The sequence below is a fragment of the Lutra lutra genome, chromosome 6, assembly GCF_902655055.1.
Source record: "Lutra lutra chromosome 6, mLutLut1.2, whole genome shotgun sequence".
Lineage (NCBI taxonomy): Eukaryota > Metazoa > Chordata > Mammalia > Carnivora > Mustelidae > Lutra > Lutra lutra.
In genome coordinates this window covers 107,124,616-107,143,988 of record NC_062283.1, presented here as the reverse complement: position 1 = coordinate 107,143,988, position 19,373 = coordinate 107,124,616, and the positions used below count along the sequence as shown (strand labels likewise).

The following is a 19,373-nucleotide window of genomic DNA, read 5'->3' as shown; positions in this document are numbered from 1 at the left end:
CTACCTAAAATTATCCTTCTAACACAAAGATAGCTTTGTTAATCAGATTTTGGAAATGTGTCAGTTTGTCTGAGACAGAGTTGCGTGCTTGAAAATTTAGACTGAACGATAAGTGTACTTGTTAATTCAAGAAAGTATCACCATCATTTAAAAATGGTTTAATGCAAAAGGAAGTTAAAAACTATTTTAGCACGAGGTTATATTTCGTTCCTAAGAATTGTTTAAAATTAGGGATTCTACAAGAGGATTCTAATTTTAGTATGTTGGATTGAATCAGTTCAGCCACTTATTAAGGTATTTTAAAGAGAAAAAAGCATTGACAGGCAGGTAAATATACCCATACAGATGCCAGTAGAAATAGTTTTAAACCAGTTTGGGTTTAAAAGACCTTCAGTGCCACTGGAGCATAAGATGGCTTAGTTCTTAAGGCCCCCAGGGAAGAAAAGAGCTTATTAATAAAATAGGGAACATGATATTTTGGTATTTTTATTGGTATTAGGCAATAATACTCACATAAGAAATACCACTAACATGGAATTATAAATAGACATAACGTTAGGACACATTATTGGTAGGTGGGCTGTAGTTATGGAAGGTGGTTCATGTTCAAACTTTGACATTACCCCAAATGATTGTGCCAAAGAGGCCAGATTTGTAACTTACATTGGATTTGTGCCCCCAGCTATTTCTAAATCTACAGTTCTCCGATTTGTCTTGAATAATATGTGTAGGTTTCTGTTATTCAGTGGTACAAGAACGTATATTGTCTTTCAGTGTTTTTATTTTGAGTAGTTACACATGCAGTCTTTCTTTCATTTTTACTTTGATTGTAAGGTTTCATTATAGAATAATGTGTTTGATTTTTTTTTTTTTAAACAAAGCTGGATCTGAATGAGTAGTATTACTTTGGAAAGAGATACTACTCATAGAACTCTGTAAATAATTAATGTTAATAGTACTTTTGGAATGTCTCTTTGAAGATTATCTTTGGAACCTATAGCAAATCTTTTAAATATCACAATGACGATGTTTTAAGAAAAACCCTTTGAGGCTGATATTGATTTTGGGGAATAGTAAGAATGAGGGTATTGATCCAAGTCAGTATGTGGATCTAGTTCTTATTTCGCAAAGTATTTGTTCAAATCCACTACCTACAAGAGAGAACTTTAAAACAGTGGAACTGGTTATAATAGATTTACTAGATTTTTAGTGGACTTTACTATCTACTACCATCCTAAGCACCAAGTACTTGACTTTTCTCTCTTTTGCTTAGGGCCAGTACTCACTGGTGTATCTGTTCCTGTGATCATGGGTGTTATGCAACATTTCTGGGCATTGCTTGTTGCTAAATGGTGTCTGAGGATCTTTCTAGTTTGAAAATCTTATGCCTCTAATCACCTGCAGCAAAATAGCATACAGTTAAAAAAAAAAAAAGCATACAGTTCTTTTTCTGCTCAAAACTTGATCCCTAGTGTTTTGTGGAAGTCGTTGACTTTTAGAAATAGTTTGATTTAGATGAAATTGAAAAGGAGACATAGCCAGATTTTGTGATTCAAACTACAGAAGTAAAGGACACAATTGAGGTTGGGAATAAGGTATTTACCAAAACCTGCATTTGAGACCATTGATTCTCTATGTTAAATCTGCAGATAGAGTTTTTAAAAACATTTTCTAAATTTCTGTGAGTGCATTCTGACCAAAAGAAATGATGCAGGCTAGAAGTGGAAGGTCACACTACAGTGGTTCGCAGAAGTGCAAATCGGTCCTTTAGAGCCAAAACCGTCCTGAGCATTTCAGCCTATGTGGGTGCTGCCCTCAAACTGGAGAGACCGGGATGCAACCTGCCCCTTCCTGTATCCCCAGCTCTCCACACTCCACCTTTGCAGTCCATCACATGACCTCTAGACATAATTCTTAGAAAATCTTATTCCATGTCATCGTTATAACTGGCTTCCTGTTAAAGTAGAAATTGTTACAATGTAAAAGGAACACATCCTTTGTCTAGTTCGATATACTCCTTCACTTACTTGATGCTTTTCCATACTTCAAACTTTACGTTTCATGTCCGCTAAACCAAACTCCCAACACTCCCCTCCCTCTCACACCTTTCCACTGTTTTGATAATAAAAGGCTCCCTTTGTCTTCACTTCCTCACTGGATGTTCCCTTTCTCTTCTTGCTTCATGGCAACATGGCTCCCATGTAAGACTCCCACTTTTCATGTAGTGCTTTCAAACAGTGATGCTTATTGGTCCACACAACATTTTAGGGTTGGGAAATGAGATCAGTGTCTTCTCTCCTCTGTCCCTTTCAGACTATCAATCCTCCGTCCTTATGTAACCCTCCTCCCTCAGGTGCTTCTTTGAGGTTTATGTCAAGTAGGTTATCATCTCTCTAGCTTCTCCCAGTTTCTTAACTACTCTTTAAAGTCTTGTTCTTAGCCCCGTTTCACTTTCATGTCAATGACCTTTCTTATATATTGGCCTTTTTTTTTTTTAAAGATTTTATTTATTTATTTGACAGAGAGAAATCACAAGTAAGCAGAGAGGCAGGCAGAGAGAGAGGAGGAAGCAGGCTTCCTGCTGAGCAGAAAGCCCGATGCGGGGCTCGAACCCAGGACCTGGGATCATGACCTGAGCCGAAGGCAGCGGCTTAACCCACTGAGCCACCCAGGCACCCTTATATTGGCCTTTTTTATTCTTTTTTTAAATTTTTTTTAAAGATTTATTTATTTATTTGACAGACAGAAATCACAAGGAGGCAGAGAGGCAGGCAGAGAGAGAGGAGGAAGCAGGCTCCCCGCTGAGCAGAGAGCCCGATGTGGGGCTCGATCCCAGGACCCTGGGATCATGACCTGAGCCGAAGGCAGAGGCTTTAATCCACTGAGCCACCCAGGCGCCTGGCCTTTTTTATTCTTAAGACCTTCATTTCTAATGGCCTTTAGTGCCATATCACTTGAGATGCACTCTCATGGCCGTTATCATGGGCCTTATCTTTCCCTGCAGCTGTTCAAACTCTAAAATACTAAAGTCGGGGGTACCTGGGTGGCTCAGTGGGTTAAAGCCTCTGCCTTCGGCTCAGGTCATGATCCCAGGGTCCTGGGATCGAGCCCCACATCGGGCTCTCTGCTCAGTGGGGAGCCTTCTTCCACCTCTCTCTCTCTGCCTGCCTCTCAGCCTACTTGTGATCTCTGTCTGTCAAATAAATAAATAAAATCTTTAAAAAAAATTAAAAAAAATAAAATACTAAAGTCATCCATCTTAATATCCCCGACAGCTTCCTCTCCTTACATATCTCTGTGGTTGCTTAAGTGCAACTTACCCAAAGCTGCTCATGATCTTCCTTATCAAACCTGCTTCTTCTCCTGAGGTTTCCTTTTTTTTTTTTTTTTTTTTTTAAATATAATCCATCCTTTACCAAGTTGCCCAAGCTATAAACTTGGAATTCTTGATTTCTTTTTCCTCATCATCAGCTTCTCTTCACTTGATACTGTTAATACTGTGTCATAAATGTTTCTCAAATCCATCTACTTGTCCCTGCCCTTATTCTCATTTCCAAGTGCAAGGCTGGGTCTCTGGAACAGCCTCCTAAGTAAGCTTCCTGCTCTAATCCTGCCCCTCTGATATCCATTCTTCACCCTGATCACACCATGAGTCTGAAGTGAAAATTATCATGTCACACTCCAATTTAACGTCCACTCTTAGGGTCAATACAAACTCCTAATACTGATTAGAGGCCCTGCATAATCTGGCCCTGTTTACCTCTCTAGCCTTAAGTCTTGTCTTTTTTTCTGTAAACACTGTGATTCAATCATATTTAGTTTACTTCAGCTCTTCAATATGACACTGATTTATTTAACCCTGGGCTTTTGGGTATGTTCTCTCTGCCTCCCAAATTCTTCCTCTTTCTCTTAACTTGGCAAGTTCCTACTAATCCTTCAGGCTCTAGCTTCCTCTAGAAAGCCTCTCCTAAGCCCCTTAATTCTAGATAGGAGCCCCTGCTCTGCATTTTGGTGCCTTAAATTTCTTCTATTACAGCTCTTATTACACTGCATTGTAATCTCCCATTTACTGTATTCTCCACAAGATTATAAACTCTGTGAGGGCAAGAATGTATCAATAGCACTTCAAGTAATTCCTGACTCCTGGTTGACACTCGGTATGTTACTTGATTTGATAGATGAATAAGGGAAGGAAGCATAAAGTTTTGTTTTGAGAATAACAGAGATAAGGTTAGACAAGATCTCATCACATAGTACCTATTTTAGTACCTATTTAAAATGCCATGACAAATTTTTTTTTAACGTGTAAATGATTGCAGTGGGAAAGAAAATAAAAGCAAGGAGACTAATCAGGAGATTGTAGTACTGTTGAAATCATGTGGTCCAAAGAACCTGAACTTGAATTGAGGCACTTAGAACAGAAAGCATAAAAATTACTATGAGAGAAAGAAGAAGACATAACAGATGTTGACCACTGGGATGTGAGGTGGAAGGCAGAATAGAAAATGCCCTTAGTGCTTTTGGCATTGGTGGTACCAATGATAGAAATAGGGAAAGTTTGGGTAGTAAGTTTTGTAAGGAAGAAGTTTAGAATTTTTAGGAGCTTTATATATACATATTAAAATCATAAGGGAAAAGAGTGTACTGATTTTGGAGGCAAGAAGTAACTTTAAAATGCTTTTCAATAAAATATACTAAGCAGAGGGGCACCTGGGTGGCTCAGTGGGTTAAAGCCTCTGCTTTCGGCTCAGGTCATGATCCCTGGGTCCTGGGATTGAGCCCCACATCAGGCTCTCTACTCTCTCTCTCTGCCTGCCTCTCTGTCTACTTGTGAGCTCTCTCTGTCAAATAAATAAATAAAATCTTAAAAAAAAATACTAAGTGGAAATTGTAGTTACAAATGCAGCTTTGCAATTTGTTGAATTTTAAGGAACTCACAATCTCACAAACTTCTATTTTTTGGGGGGAAGCAGTTGACACCTAAACAAAATGACTCAGTTTTGCTTGTGATTCTTGGTTGGCCTTGACATAAAAGAGTTGTAATTTTCTTTGATGCCGTAGAAAATTTTACAGAAATCCATTACAGAGTAAGAATGGTTGGCAATATATAAAAACGTTACCTTAAACATTTATTTCTCATTTAAAGAAAAAAAGATCCATAATATAACATTTCTCCAAGTCTTTTTTATTGTCATTTGACAACAGAGAATTGGAGCTTCTTTGAAAGATCAGCAACAGAGATAAAGATTTAGAAGTCATTTGTCTAAAGATGACTCATGATTCCCTAAGAACTGGTGAACTTGGTAAGGGGAAGACTGTAGAGGGAAAAGAACGAAAGAATGGATGATTACTGTTGAATCTTTGTAATCTCCACTCTCATGAAGAATAATTAAGAAGTGTCGGCAAAGTATAATAGAAGGGGTGACAAAAGAAATGAGAGGAGTATCTAAATGTGATGCAGTGATACAGATGTAAAGATAGCAGGAAGTGGAACTGCAGGGTGTTACAGTGAACCAACAAGGAAGTGAACAATTTTCTGTTCTTAATTCTTACCTACAAAGAAGAATTACACTTGGATGGTTCTTGACCAGAGGGAACCTCAGTGAACTTCAAATTACTTATCCTAGAATTCTAGAATATTCATATTCTGAAACTCAGCCACCAGTACTGGTCTTCTGAAGTCCCTCAAACTAGCATCCTCCATGTTCTCCAGCACAAACTTTGAGACCTCTGTTTTTTTACTCCCCACCCAACTCTTTTCCTCATTTAAATCCTAGCCAAGGGCCCAGCTGAAGCCTCCTCTAATTCATGCTGTCTTCCCTAAATCCAATAGTGGTCTCTTTTGTACTCCTGATTTTCCTTTTAACCTGAATCTTTAAATTTTTGCTTATATCCTTTGTCTTCACAGTGAGACTGGCAGCGTTTAAAGCACCAGATCCATGGGTCCTAGTGCTGCTTAATTCTTTGAGCACCCTCAGATCTCAATTACATTATTAAAAATGAATAATTGTAATAAATTATCTTTGAGTACCCATCAGAGTTAAAGTACCCCAGATCTTCAGTACCGTATAGTGCCATGTATACAGTTATTCCTCAAAGAATGACACTGTATCTCTTGGGGAAACTCAAAATGTGCTTGGTTGACCTGGATACAGTGAATTCTTAATAGTTCATAATCAAAGAAAGACTCATTGTTTTCACCAATATCTGTTTTATATGCTTTCTATGATGACAATGCCTAGTATATTGAATACATACAAATGCTGTCTTGCTAGTTTTGTAAAATTATAACTCCTTTATTTTATCACTGCCATCCTTTTATTTGTAAATATACTGTTCGCTTCATTGACTTGATCATGACCTTGGTGCTCTGTGGAAGCCAGTATAGATAGTATTTAAAACCATGGGCCCCGCGGTTCAGTCCAGGCCCTACCACGTATTGGCAGTAATGCACTCAGCTATGGCCCTGAATCTCTCTGAGCTTCAGTTTCTTCATCTGTAAAAGGGGTAATAACTACCTTCCTCTTCGGGTTGATGAAAGAATTTAAATGACATAATCTGTGTAGAGAGCAGAGCACAGTGCCTGGCCCTTGTTAGTGCTAGATGGGTCAGCCATGATCAGTCACTATAACAAGGTTTTCTGTGATTTAACAATGCCACAAGAGAAAATTTGCAGTTTTCACAGGTTAATTTTATGGGCGGTATTTCTGTTAACTTTTAAAACCATTTACACCCACTATTTTATGTGATATTTTGATCATAAAATAGTAGGTTCTTTTCATAGTTATGTAGAATTGAATTGGCTAAGTTCCTTGTGTTCCACTACTTATAATTTCATAGTGACAAGGTTGGTTCAACATGGAATGAAATATCTCCTGCATGGTTTTCTTTTATTACATGATGCAGGATGCTGTATTACAAAATGAATCCAGGACGCCTCTCAATCTTTACGAGTCAAATCAGAGTTAACTACCAGGTAGAGAAAAGTCATGAAATTAAAACAGACACACAATATTCTCTAGGGGATAATTCTAAAATAAACATTTGTAAATGATGAAGTATCCTGCGTAGCACTTTACTCCCTATGGCCGGTTACTCCTAGATTTTACTTACAAAATATTATAAACTTGTAGCCTGACCACATTGTGTCCTAAACACTGAAGGCAAACCATATTGTGGGGATTTCATTTTAACCACAGAGAAGCTGTATAAAGTCCAAAACCGCAGGACCCAAGTAAGTAGTGGGTCCAGGAATAGAACTGAGAAGGCTCTGATTCGTCTTCACATACTGAAACCACAAGGTTCTGCTGCTTCTGAACATAATGACAGATCGTCTGGTGCTGCTAGACATGGGTACCTGACCCGTGAAGAGCGAGCTGTATGAGGACTCTGTCTACAAGCGTGCAGCCTTTACTTTCTAAAGGCCTGTGTGGAAAGCAGAGAAGGAGGGAAGGAGCCATCACAAGCACCAGATGGTTGTCAACTGATACTCGATTTCAGGGGGTAACCAGTTGCTAACACAAAGTATGTGGCTTTGCTGAGGTTGTAAAAGGAAAGTAGTGATTTCTAACCAGAGAAATGCTTTTACCAGTTCTTAAAAACATTTTAGTAATTTCTAATAAAGCTACCTAAAGAGTTCACTAGAATGGCATCATACACATAAGGAGCATAAAAATTTGATGTTCCTTTCAAGATTTGACCCCACTCCTACGTTTTCCTTTTAAATTTTTGCTCCCTTTGCCTTTAGTTGATTTCCAGAGCCCTGAAATGGTTGTTTTGAAGGATTTGTTCTGCTCTACTGTTGCTGTTTGGGGAAAATTTTTCCCGGTCTCCTCCCTCTGTCAGGCTTATTCCTCTTTACTATTTTATATGGACAAAAATTCCTTGTTATTATATTTTACTGTTTTAATTTATCATAGACTTTTTGCGGGATTATTTTCTTTGTGAAATATACCCTTGGAAAGTTGCCTTAGTTGAAGTCCTTTGGTTTCTATTTATCTGAAGATGTCTTTGTTTCAACCCTACTTAAAAAAAAATGCTTTATTTTCATTTTTTTTTTCAAAGTATAGTTGAATCACAACCTTACACTTGAAGAGTAGCTTTAGTAGACATACTATTTTAAGATGACAGTTATTTTCTGTTAGGTCTTTGAAGATCCCCACTGACCACTGCTTCTAATGTTGCTATTAAGTAAAAAATATTTCGTGATTATAGGGCACTCATGTGTCAGTCTTCACACACTGAGAACTTACATTTATCACTTAATTCTGATAAACCTATGACAGTATGCCATTGTTATTCTCATTTATTCTAGTGGAGACAGAAGCACAGGACAGTTAAGAATATAGAATAAAAGGGGTGCCTGGGTGGCTCAGTGGTTTAAGCCTCTGCCTTCGGCTCAGGTCATGATCCCGGGGTCCTGGGATCGAGCCCCACATCGGGCTCTCTGCTCAGCAGGGAGCCTGCTTCCCTTCCTCTCTCTCTGCCTGCTCTCTGCCTACTTGTGTTCTCTCTCTGTCAAATAAATAAATAAAAATCTTTAAAAAAAAAAAAAGAATATAGAATAAAGGAGAAGGACAGGATGACACCCCAGGAGCTCTCACTCTAAAGCCTGTGTTTTCAACCACTGCCACAGCCAAGCAAATACATAAAGAGAAAGAGAAGTAAATATCACTAAGTATTTAAGAGATTTAAAAACTATAGTAATTAAAACAGGGACTTTTTTTTTCTGGATAAAGAGATCAGTGCACTAATCATTACCATTGAGCTATTATTACGAGGCAGTTTCAACATGCTGTGGCCGTTTTCTCCTATGTAAGATAACAGTACTACTGCCTGTGCCATGGGGTGGTTGTAAAGAATAAGCAAGTGTATACAGACACATGCATATTATTTAAAAGTGAAAGAATATTTGTTGCCACTAGCAATAGTAGAATAAAAGAGGAAAAGCACAGAAACCAATCCTAGTATGTAACAGAATATAATATCTGGTCACAGGTGATGAGAGGAAATGATGGACTCGGGCTGGAATAGTTGCATGAATTTTCTTTTTTCTTAAATTTCTATTCCCTAGACTTCTGGGATGTCATACTTCTCTGTGCCTTCTTCTAAACATGGAATCATTTCTTCTTTCTCCTTGGTGACATCCTCGGCAGTTAAGCATCGGTGTTTCCTACTACTCTGTCCTTGGCTACTGTACATAGGTGTGTGTGCATCCGAATAGAATCTCAATCATGCTCACGGTTTTAATTACCAACTATATATACTGACTCGTAAATATATAAAACAGAAATTCTGATTATCTTTTTTAAAAAAATGAAATCAAAACAATACCAGATGTAGAGATTATTTCCTAAATCGATGATATCACTAGAAGGAATTTTTTATTAATATTTAAATAAATGTTTGTGGAGAAGACCACAATAAGCATAACATCAAGGACAGCAACTATAAATAAAAAGCGAAAGCTCTGACTATATAAAAATTTAGAATTTCTTTTGTTAAAAACAAACAAGAATACTGTACATGATTAATGGCACAGTGTACTAGAGTAGGGAAATCATATGCATATGTAGGTCACAAGAGAAAGAGGGCAAAGTTTAAAAGGATTGGAAAACATTAGGAGTGACCATTGGGTGTAATGGAAGTGGATGCTGACCCGGAACAAGTAAGAGGAATCCCACATCGAGCAGCAGTGAGAGTCTAGCTCAGGTGGAGGCCATAAATCTGTAATGGCTAGATGGCTATATGGCTTTCTCCAGCAACGCTTAGAATCTTGGCTTATCAGTAATGTTCATTTCTTTTGCCGTGGCTAGGTTATGTGGGTGGGTGACCATGCATACGAAGAGTCAGACAAGTAAGCTGTTCATATCAGAAATAATCTGCCCAATATATTTCAAAGCCCAGCACCCTGCAGTGTTTGGCCATTGCTATAGAATAAAAACCAGAATCCTAGGCTTGAATTTTAAGGTTTCCAATATAAAAACCTAACCTTTTCTTTCAGTACACCCTTACATGTATCTCCACATGATAGCCAATTAGGACTTCTTGCTGGTTTTTTGGGGTTTTGTTTTTGTTTTTGTTTTGTTTTGTTTTTAGGTTTCCTATCTTATTTTTTTTCCTTGCTGTTTTTTGAAAAATGTATTCTTTCTCAGTTTTCACTTCAGTTATGTTGCTTCTAGTATTTACCTGGCTTGTGAAAACCTACATCTCTATTTTTGAAATCATAGCTATTCCTTAAAACTCAGTTCATTTATTACGTGACCCCAGCCAGAAGTGATACCTATCCTCTCAACATCTACAATTCCTTGTTTATACCACTTTTACATTACTTTTCATTTATTTCAAAATATTTTTGTTTCTACTAAATTTTAAATTCTTTGATGGTAGGGACCGTATTTTTGTCATTTTATTTCACAGAGCCAACACAGTGCTTTTCCTGTAGTAAGTGTACAGTGAATATTTGCTGAACAGACATTGTGTAACATACTTATACTAACTAACAAGATAGGACCTTTAAAAGAAACTGTTTGTTTCTCCAAGTAACAAACTGAGGGTTTTAGAGAGGAGTGGGGTGGCGGTATGGGTTGGCCCGGCGATGGGTATTAAGGAGGGCACGTGTTGCTTGGAGCACTGGGTGTTATACATAAATAATGAATCATGGAACACTACATCAAAAACTAATGATATACTGTATGGTGACTGACATAACATAATAAAAATAAAATAAATAATAAATAAATAAAATGTTTTAGTCTTTTCTGTAGGCTAATTTTAAAGGTTTATTTTTGTATGCTATTTCATGAACTTCTTCTCATGTGAATGTTTTGTCCCGTAGGTATGGAATGAATTGCCTTATTCAATTTGAAGATTTTGCCAATATAAATGCCTTTCGTCTCCTGAAGAAATATCAAAACCAGTACTGCACGTTCAATGATGATATTCAAGGTAAGCTGGGTAGGAAAGGAAGTGAAGATATAAGACAGAAGGGCCCATATGCTCCCATGATGTTAAAGAATAGGTATAATGGGAACAGTTGAATAAACTGGAACCGTGGGAGATTGGAGATGATGAGTGAGGTATTCTAATGTAGTATTTCCACGAAGGATTAGATCTGAGTGATGGGAAGCACCAACATGGAACTTTGGAGGAAGACAGCCCAAGTGAAATAAGGTGAATGGTATTGGAAATGAGGTGGTTAAAGAAAAGTTTAAATGTAAGACGAGGATGATGTTTCTCTATTCAGAGAGTTTGTGTTGAGTACAAACACTTGTTTGTGAAAAGACCCTATGTACTAAAATATACTTTACAAATATAATTTTAAAAATTCACTATGCTTAAAATCTGTAGTGTGACATAGCTAGATAAATATAATGTGTTTAAATACAATAAGCCTCTGTACCTTTTGGGACACGCTAAAGTAATTGGTCGAATCTTTTTCCCAGTTCCTTTGCGATATTAATCACATTGTTACTTTAGTGCCATTTTCATGACAAGGATGCTTTACGTTCTTTCAACTTTGTTTTCTCCCTGTTTTATTAAATTTCTTTTTAAGTATTTATTTATGAGAAGTGAATATTTGGAGGATTTCAGAAGGGAAGTAAGGAGTCTAATTTTCCAGAGCTATGGCCCTAACTTGAAGATACAGGTATTATAGCGTGCTTTCCATGCTGCAAACATAGATTTTGTAGACCAGTGTCTGAGTCACTTATAGTTCATTTTGCAGTAGTCTCTCAAATCCTCACGTTAGGGGCGCCTGGCTGGGTCAGTTGGTATAGAGCATGCGACTTGATCTCAGAGTTGTAAGTTCAAGTCCTATGTTGGGTGTAGAGATTACTTAAAAATAAAATCTTAAAAAATTTTAAATAAAATAGCCACATCAACTATTGAACAAACTGTCCTTTCTTTAATATTCTTATCTTTTGAATTTGTGGCTCCCACAGAAATGTCCATATAGACGTTAAAGACCAGTATTACATACTTTTGAACCATTATGCAGAATTAGTAGGCATCAGAGTTCAGTTTAAGACAAAGAATGCTAAAATCCAAATCATCAAACAAAATGAGCATTTGGGAACTAGGGTCAGAGCTCCTATCAACTAGGACGAAGAATTTAGAGGTCAAGGCCTGGGCTGCATCTGAATTAAAGTCAGGAGTGCAGGAAATCTGAGGCAGATGCTAAGCCAAGTCCAAGAACACTACAAGCAGAGTTGCCCTGGAGGACCCACAGCAGAGTGCTCCCCCCTCCACCCAACGGGTCACCACAATGGAGGCATTAAATCATTAAGATTTCACCCCAGCTAACCTGTCCTAAAACACAATCTGCATATTTACCTATTTACACATAAGAATTTAAGAGTTACTGCCTTAGCCAACAAAAAGACAGATTTGAGAAAAATCGGCCCAATCTCTGACTAGAGAAAACTCTTGGCAAGTTAGTGGGATTCTGATTAGAAATGACCAAACATTTTTGTGCATTTCTCCATACCAAAATAGTGTCCCTAGTGACACTTTTCCCCCATATGTTTCCATTTTACCTTTTTAACCTTCTGTTTTTACCATTTTGCCCACAATGTAATTCCTTTCCCATTGTGGGCATAGAAATTGCTTTTCAGGGCCAAGAAAAATAATTATGTAGCTATTACTGCTTCACCATGTAAATAAATGTTTCACACTGAACCCTTGGGAGAACTTTTTTCTTTTCTTTTTTGAACAGATATGTTATTTAAAGATAGTTTATGAAAAGTATTTGATTTTAAAAATACTTAAAATTCTACATTACTGATCTAAAATAATTTTAAATGATAGAGATTTTGGTCTTGGCTAGAGATTTGGACTTTTATGCATTCTAACTATAAATTATATTTAACTGGAAAAATGTGCTGGTTAAATCTATTAAGAATTTGGACACTACGGGGCTTCTGAGTGGCTCAGTCATTAAGTGTCTGCCTTCAGCTCAGGTCATGATCCCAGGATCCTGGGAGGGAGTCCCACATCGGGTTCCCTGCTCAGCAAGAAGCCTGCTTCTCTTTCTCCTGCTCCCCCCACTTGTGTTCCCTCCTTTGCTGTGTCTCTGTCAAATAAACAAATAAAATCTTAAAAAGAAAAAAAGGAAAGAAATTGAACATTTAATAATATAATCAGGAGACTATCAGAATTTAGCAAATTCAGATGAAAATAATGTCTCATCCTCCAGTCATTTAAAATCAATTATAAAAAGAGTTGTTCTTATAATGGCCTCTCTGGAATAGTTGTTTTCTACATGACATTGTAAATATTTTATGTAGAAGTTTTAGCCATAATAAACTAGTTTGATTGTTAGGATTTTTTAAAAAATAAGGTAAATACAGCCCAATCTCATACTAAATGCTTTGATCATTGAAAAGATAAAAATCAGACATGGTAAGAACAGACTTTTCACAAAAGGAGATCACTGGCCAGAAAACCTGCTTCAAAGTTCAATGCCATTAAGTTCTAAAAAGCTTATGAAATGGCTTATGAAATGGCAAATGAGAAACTGATTTTCTCTATCAAGATGTCCAAAAATTTTATTATAATCCCAGTGTTAGTGATGCCGTAACCCTTATATACTGATGGTAATATAAAGTGGTGCAACTCTTGGGGAGGCAGTGTATATCAAAAACCTTAAAACATACAGTTCTTTGGAGACAACAATTTTCTTTTTAGAAACTTATCCTGAGCAAATAAAGGTGTGTAAAGCAAATGTGCAAGGGCATTTATTTGTTTATTTTAAATATGTATTTACTTTTTAAATTGAGATAACTAACATATCACATTGTATTGGTTTTAGGTGTCCAGCATAATGAGTTATATATGTATATATTGCAAAATGATTACTATAGTAAGTTAACATCCATCATCACCACATATGGTTACAGGTTTTTTTCCTTGTGATGAGAACTTTTAAAATGGGCTCTTGGCAACTTCGAAGTGTACAATATGATGTTGTTAACTATAGTCACCATGCTGTACATTACATCTGCAGGACTTACTTAGAAGTTTGTACGTTTTGACAACCTTCATGCTGTTTGCCCACCCTCCCCACCCCTACCCCCAACCTCAGGCAATCACCATTCTCTTCTCCTTATCTGTGAATTTTTTTTGTTTGCTTGTTTTTGGTTTTGTTTTAGAGTCCACATATAAGTGAGCTCCTATAGTAGTTCTCTTTCTCAGTCTGACTTACTTCATTTAGCATAATGCCCTCAAGATCCATTCCTCTTGTCACAAAGATGAGGATTTCCTTCTTTTCTTATGACTACTGAATAATACTCCATTGGGTGTGTGCGTGTCTGTGTTTGTTTCACATTTTCTTTATGTGTTCATCCATCGATGGATATCCACATTGTTTCCATGTCTTGGCAATTGTAAATAATACTGCACTGAACATGAGGGTCTGATATCTTCCAGATAGTGATTTCATTTCCTTTAGATAAATACCCAGAAGAGAAATTGCTGGATCATATGGTAGTTTTATTTTTAATTTTTGAAGAATCTCATAGTTTTTTCATAGTGGCCCAGCAGTTTACTTTTCTGCTAGCAGAGCACGTGGGTTCCCTTTTCTCCACATCCTTGCCAACTCTTGTTACTTCTTGTCTCTGATAATAGCCTTTCTAGGACACAAGGTGATATCTCATGTGGTTTTGATCTGCATTTCCCTGATGATGAGTGATGTTGAGCACCTTTTCATTTACCCGTTTGCTATTTATGTATCTTCTTTGGAGAAATGTCTGTTTAGATAAGGATATTTATTTTTATTAACATTATTGCTAACATTATTTATTTATTGTTAACATTACTACTGAATGTTATTTTTTCAATTAATTATACTCTGATCATAAATGATCTTTTTAAAGCATGTATATTCTTGAGATTTAAAACAAATATTTTAAAAAATATTTTAAAAGAATGATATACTTAATAAAAATCGACACAAGTGTTTTACTTTAAATTATTATAATAAAAACAAAGACATTTAGAAGGTACTTGTCTCATTGTAGAAAACACAGGCTTTAAGCACTATATGTAACTTCTCAAACCCATTGCCAGAATTAAAATTTCACATCACAAAAATGTTAATAACAAATATTAACATACTTAGGTTGAACAATGAATAAAACCCAGATTTTTTTTTAACCAAAAAATCATGAACTAACGAAGGAGCAATAGAAAGTTAACGTTCATTTCAAAAGGAAAGGCACATCCAAACAAAACAGTAAAGCTGGTTTGTAAAAGGCAGCATTATATTCATACCGTTCTTGATCAGTCAAATGCAGTAAACTATTCTGGAAGAGCCTAAACTGTGGCAGTAATAGTTGTAAAGCAGGGCTGATATGAAGCCCCCCCTTTAATGGAGTGTTTTGTTCCTGACGTAGATGGTTCACAGAAGTGTGCACTAAATGTACACTACACAGGGCAGCCGTGACAATACTGAAGTCATTTCTGGCTCCGGCTTGGATAAGGATCAGCACGCTGGCCACGACTAAGAAGCCCAGCATCACGTCCTGCACTTGGAGCATCCCACGCAGCACCATGCTCTGGTCAATGCTGCTTTTTCACCCTGGGCATGACCCAGGAGGAAGCTGGACACAAGGGGTATGCTCGACAAGGGCAAGCAAGGAGAAGTAAACAAGAAGAGAAGCTCTGGGTGGGTCTGATCTGTAAGAGGTGTCCCCAGAATAAACCAAATACAATCACTAGCTAGTGTTTACACAGTCCTGGAGGGTGGTCTTCACTGCCTTTCTCAGCTTTGGTCGGGAAAATTCCAAGCCAATAAGAAAAAGGAAAGAACCCCAAATTCTCCTAATGTCTCCACTTGTACAATAAACTTCATCCTGTTTAGCCCTGGAATTGCCAAGTAACCACAAAGAGTGTAATGAAACTCCTGTGCACAGCCGGCTACAAGTAAGGACAACATTCCTGTGGTAACTGTGTTCTGTACCAAGTGGTGCTGCGCTGGGTTGTTGCATCTCTGGGCTTGGTCAGAATATAGGGGTTGTTCTGGCAGTCCGTCACATGCTAACACCCACAGCATACTCCTTTTCTCATTTTGTGAGATTTTGCTTGGACTTGGCCTCTTCCCCCACTCTCAGAACTGCCTCAGAATTGACCCCTTCTTTGACCGATGTATTGTCATCAAAACTGTGTTCTTCCGTATCTCAGAACAATATGCTGCCTTTCTCCCGTCTTCAAAGAACATCATCAAGCATGGATCAACTTCTATTTTGATGTTGTGTATTTTCCACTTCTCTGATTGCCCTTTTCAGTTGGTAAAGAGCCACAGTCTTTTAGCAAAGAAGCCCAGAGGAGCCAGACAGGGGCAGACCTTCCTATATCCCTTTCCAGGTGGCAGGTGACAGGGCTGCCTCCCAGAGCAGGGAAAAAGGATTGTGTTGGGTTGGAGGAGGGCCCTGGCCACTCATTGCCCTCTCTGGAATGCAGTCTCTTTTGTAATGTTATTTTTATTTATTTTTAAAGATTTTATTTATTTGACAGAGATCACAAGTAGGCAGAGAGGCAGGCAGAGAGAGAGGGGGAAGCAGGCTCCCTGCTGAGCAGAGAGCCCGATGTGGGACTTGATCCCAGGAACATGAGATCAAAACCTGAGCTGAAGGCAGAGGCTTAACCCTCTGAGCCACCCAGGCTCCCCAAAGAGAATTTTTTTTTAAAGATTTTACGTATTTATTTATTTGTCAGAGAGAGAGAGAGAGAGAGAAAGCACAAGCAGGCATGTAATGTTATTTCTAATAGCAAAAAAATAATAGCGAAAAACATACAGAAAGGGTGTTAAAACAGTAGACATGACATGAGATTTTTTTTTTACAAATTAAAATTTTCTTTAGTTTGCATTATCAAATATAGAGAGCAGTTGTAAGAATATTCATGAGAATGTTGAAAATGTTTTGACTTAGGCAGTAGGATTATAGGTGATCTTTTTAGTCTTTGTCCATCTGGATTTTAATGGTTTAATGCATTTGTTACAATGTACTTATGGATAAATTTTTCAAGTGTAAAAAGACAGCGCTTTTTACTGAGTTGTTGAGCTGTAATGCAAAGATACCTAAAATATAATCTTTTCATTACTTAATCCCCAAAACCTATTGTTTCTATTAGTGTTCTTTTCAAAGTGGTACTGTTACTAGTTTATGTTGTAATTTGATATTTGCTGTCATCTCTTAGAAGAGACGTTGTTCATGTCACCACTTAATTATGTGAAAGTTATGTGAAAGAATATTAGATATAACTGTATCATACAAGATAAGTTATACAGAAAAAAAAACAGTATTCTGATGACACTCTTTCCTCTTATTTGTAGACTCTAAGTTAATACTTAGTTGATGTAACATTATTATTCCAAAGCACTTTATTTTATATGTAGACACCATAATTACATTCCCCTGCATTTCTGTTATGATGTCTTTATACTAGAAGACAAAAATCTATTTGGACTATTTTCTTTTTTTTTTTTTTTTTTTGACTATTTTCTTATATTAGAATTTATTTTGTCATATTTATTTTAAAAAAGAGGCACAAGAATTATAATGTAGGGCTATTTTGTCACAATCTTCTTACTAAAGAATTTAATTGAGCAGAATTTTTCAAACATTACTTTGCTTTCCTAATAGTGAAGCCAGACCAATTAAGAAAAGCTCATTAGAATTAGTAGATAGCTTCTTTTCTTGTGTCTTCAGCCTCTTTTTCTCTACTGCCTTCTTCCCATTATCCTATATCATGCTTAAATTGCTTTAATTCTGGAAATAATTCCCTTGACCCTAAATTCTTTCCTCCAACAGTTCTTGTCATTCTTCTCATAAAAACATAAAAATAAAATATTTTTGGTTGGCCCTGCTTCCCCTCCCACTCCCATCTCCTTCTCATTTGTTCTTTTATCTACGCTCTTCCAAGGGCTACGCCACACCTGCTGTATCTGTTCTTCTTTTATTTATTCCTCAGCACACTGCCCTCCAGCTTCGGCTCCAGCATATAGAATTAAAATAGCTCTCTGAAAGGTCACCAGGATGGAATCACCAGACCCAGTAGTTATTTACCATTTTCTTTCTTGATTGACCTTTCTCTGTCTATCACTACTTATTCCCTTTGGTTCCATGGTACCATACTTTCTTGCTTCTCCTACCTCTTTAACCATTTTTTACTTATCCACCATCCCCTATATCACATTCTTCTGCTTATTCCTTAAATGTTTTTCTTCATTTGGGTTCTCTCCTTTAGCCACTCACTGAGCAGTGTTATCAACCCACATGACCTAAATACAACTACAGGTTTTCAAATTCCAGATCTTTATCTCTTTATCTCTGACTGGGATTTCTTTTTTTTTTTTTTTTTTTAAGATTTTATTTATTTATTTGACAGAGAGAGATCACAAGTAGGCAGAGAGGCAGGCAGAGAGAGAGGAAGGAAAGCAGGCTCCCCGCTGAGCAGAGAGACCGATGTGGGACTCGATCCCAGGACCCTGAGATCATGACCTGAGCCGAAGGCAGCGGCTTAACCCACTGAGCCACCCAGGCGCCCCTCTGACTGGGATTTCTAGGCTGAGTTCCAGACATGTATATCTAACTACCTTCTTGGCACTGCCCCCTGAGCAGCACATAGACAGAAGGGACAGAGCTCGTAAGTTCAAAAATTGAACTCCTCTTTTCCTTGCAAACTTTTTCCTAGTCATCCAAACAAGAAAATGTATAATAATTCTTGACTTTTTCCTCACCCGCTCTGTGCATTTAATCACTAAGACCTGTTGATTTTTATCTCTTAAATATTTCCTCCCTCTTAACTTGCTTCCCTCTTGGATGGTTGCAGTATCCGCTCTCAGTAATTGCAACGACTTCCTAACTTACCTAATACCACCGGCCTCCAACTCTCAAATCTACTCCCCACACTGCTCTCTGAATTTAGAATCTTTCAGCAGCCAGCTCTTACCTGTAACAAATTATAATTATATAATTTTATAATTATAAGGCTTATAATTTAGTTTTATTTATGTATATATTTATATGTATATAAAACTATATATATGTATAGTTAGTGTTAGTATGTAGTAGAAGTCCCTCTGTGATCTTGTCCCAACTCTTCTCCAGTATCAACAACACTCTAATACCTACAGTTTCACATGTGTTCTGTGTTCTCCCTCCTGTTACATTCTGGGAGGTTTGGTATTCAAATGGAGCTTGTATTCTGGGTCTTTACTGACCCAATACTTGATTTGATTGAGCCATTTCTTTCAGGAAATCCTCCGTATCAGTCTCTGTTTTGGGTTTTTTTTTTGTTGTTGTTGTTGTTGGTGGTGGTTTCTCTTACACTGCTCAGATTCCACAGAAAAGATTTTTTTCAGTCTCTCTCTT

General features: G+C 37.2%; 1 protein-coding gene and 1 pseudogene across 1 annotated transcript in view; one reads left to right on the top strand and one right to left on the bottom strand.

Moving 5' to 3' along the window:
- ME1 (malic enzyme 1) overlaps nucleotides 1-19,373 on the top strand; it is a 184,841-nt gene that overhangs the window by 125,747 nt on the left and 39,721 nt on the right. The window contains exon 7 of the mRNA XM_047733415.1: nucleotides 10,838-10,947. Coding sequence (XP_047589371.1) covers nucleotides 10,838-10,947 — 110 coding nt within the window. The remainder of the gene's footprint in view (nucleotides 1-10,837; nucleotides 10,948-19,373) is intronic.
- LOC125102549 (transmembrane and coiled-coil domain-containing protein 3-like) lies at nucleotides 15,198-18,163 on the bottom strand (annotated as a pseudogene).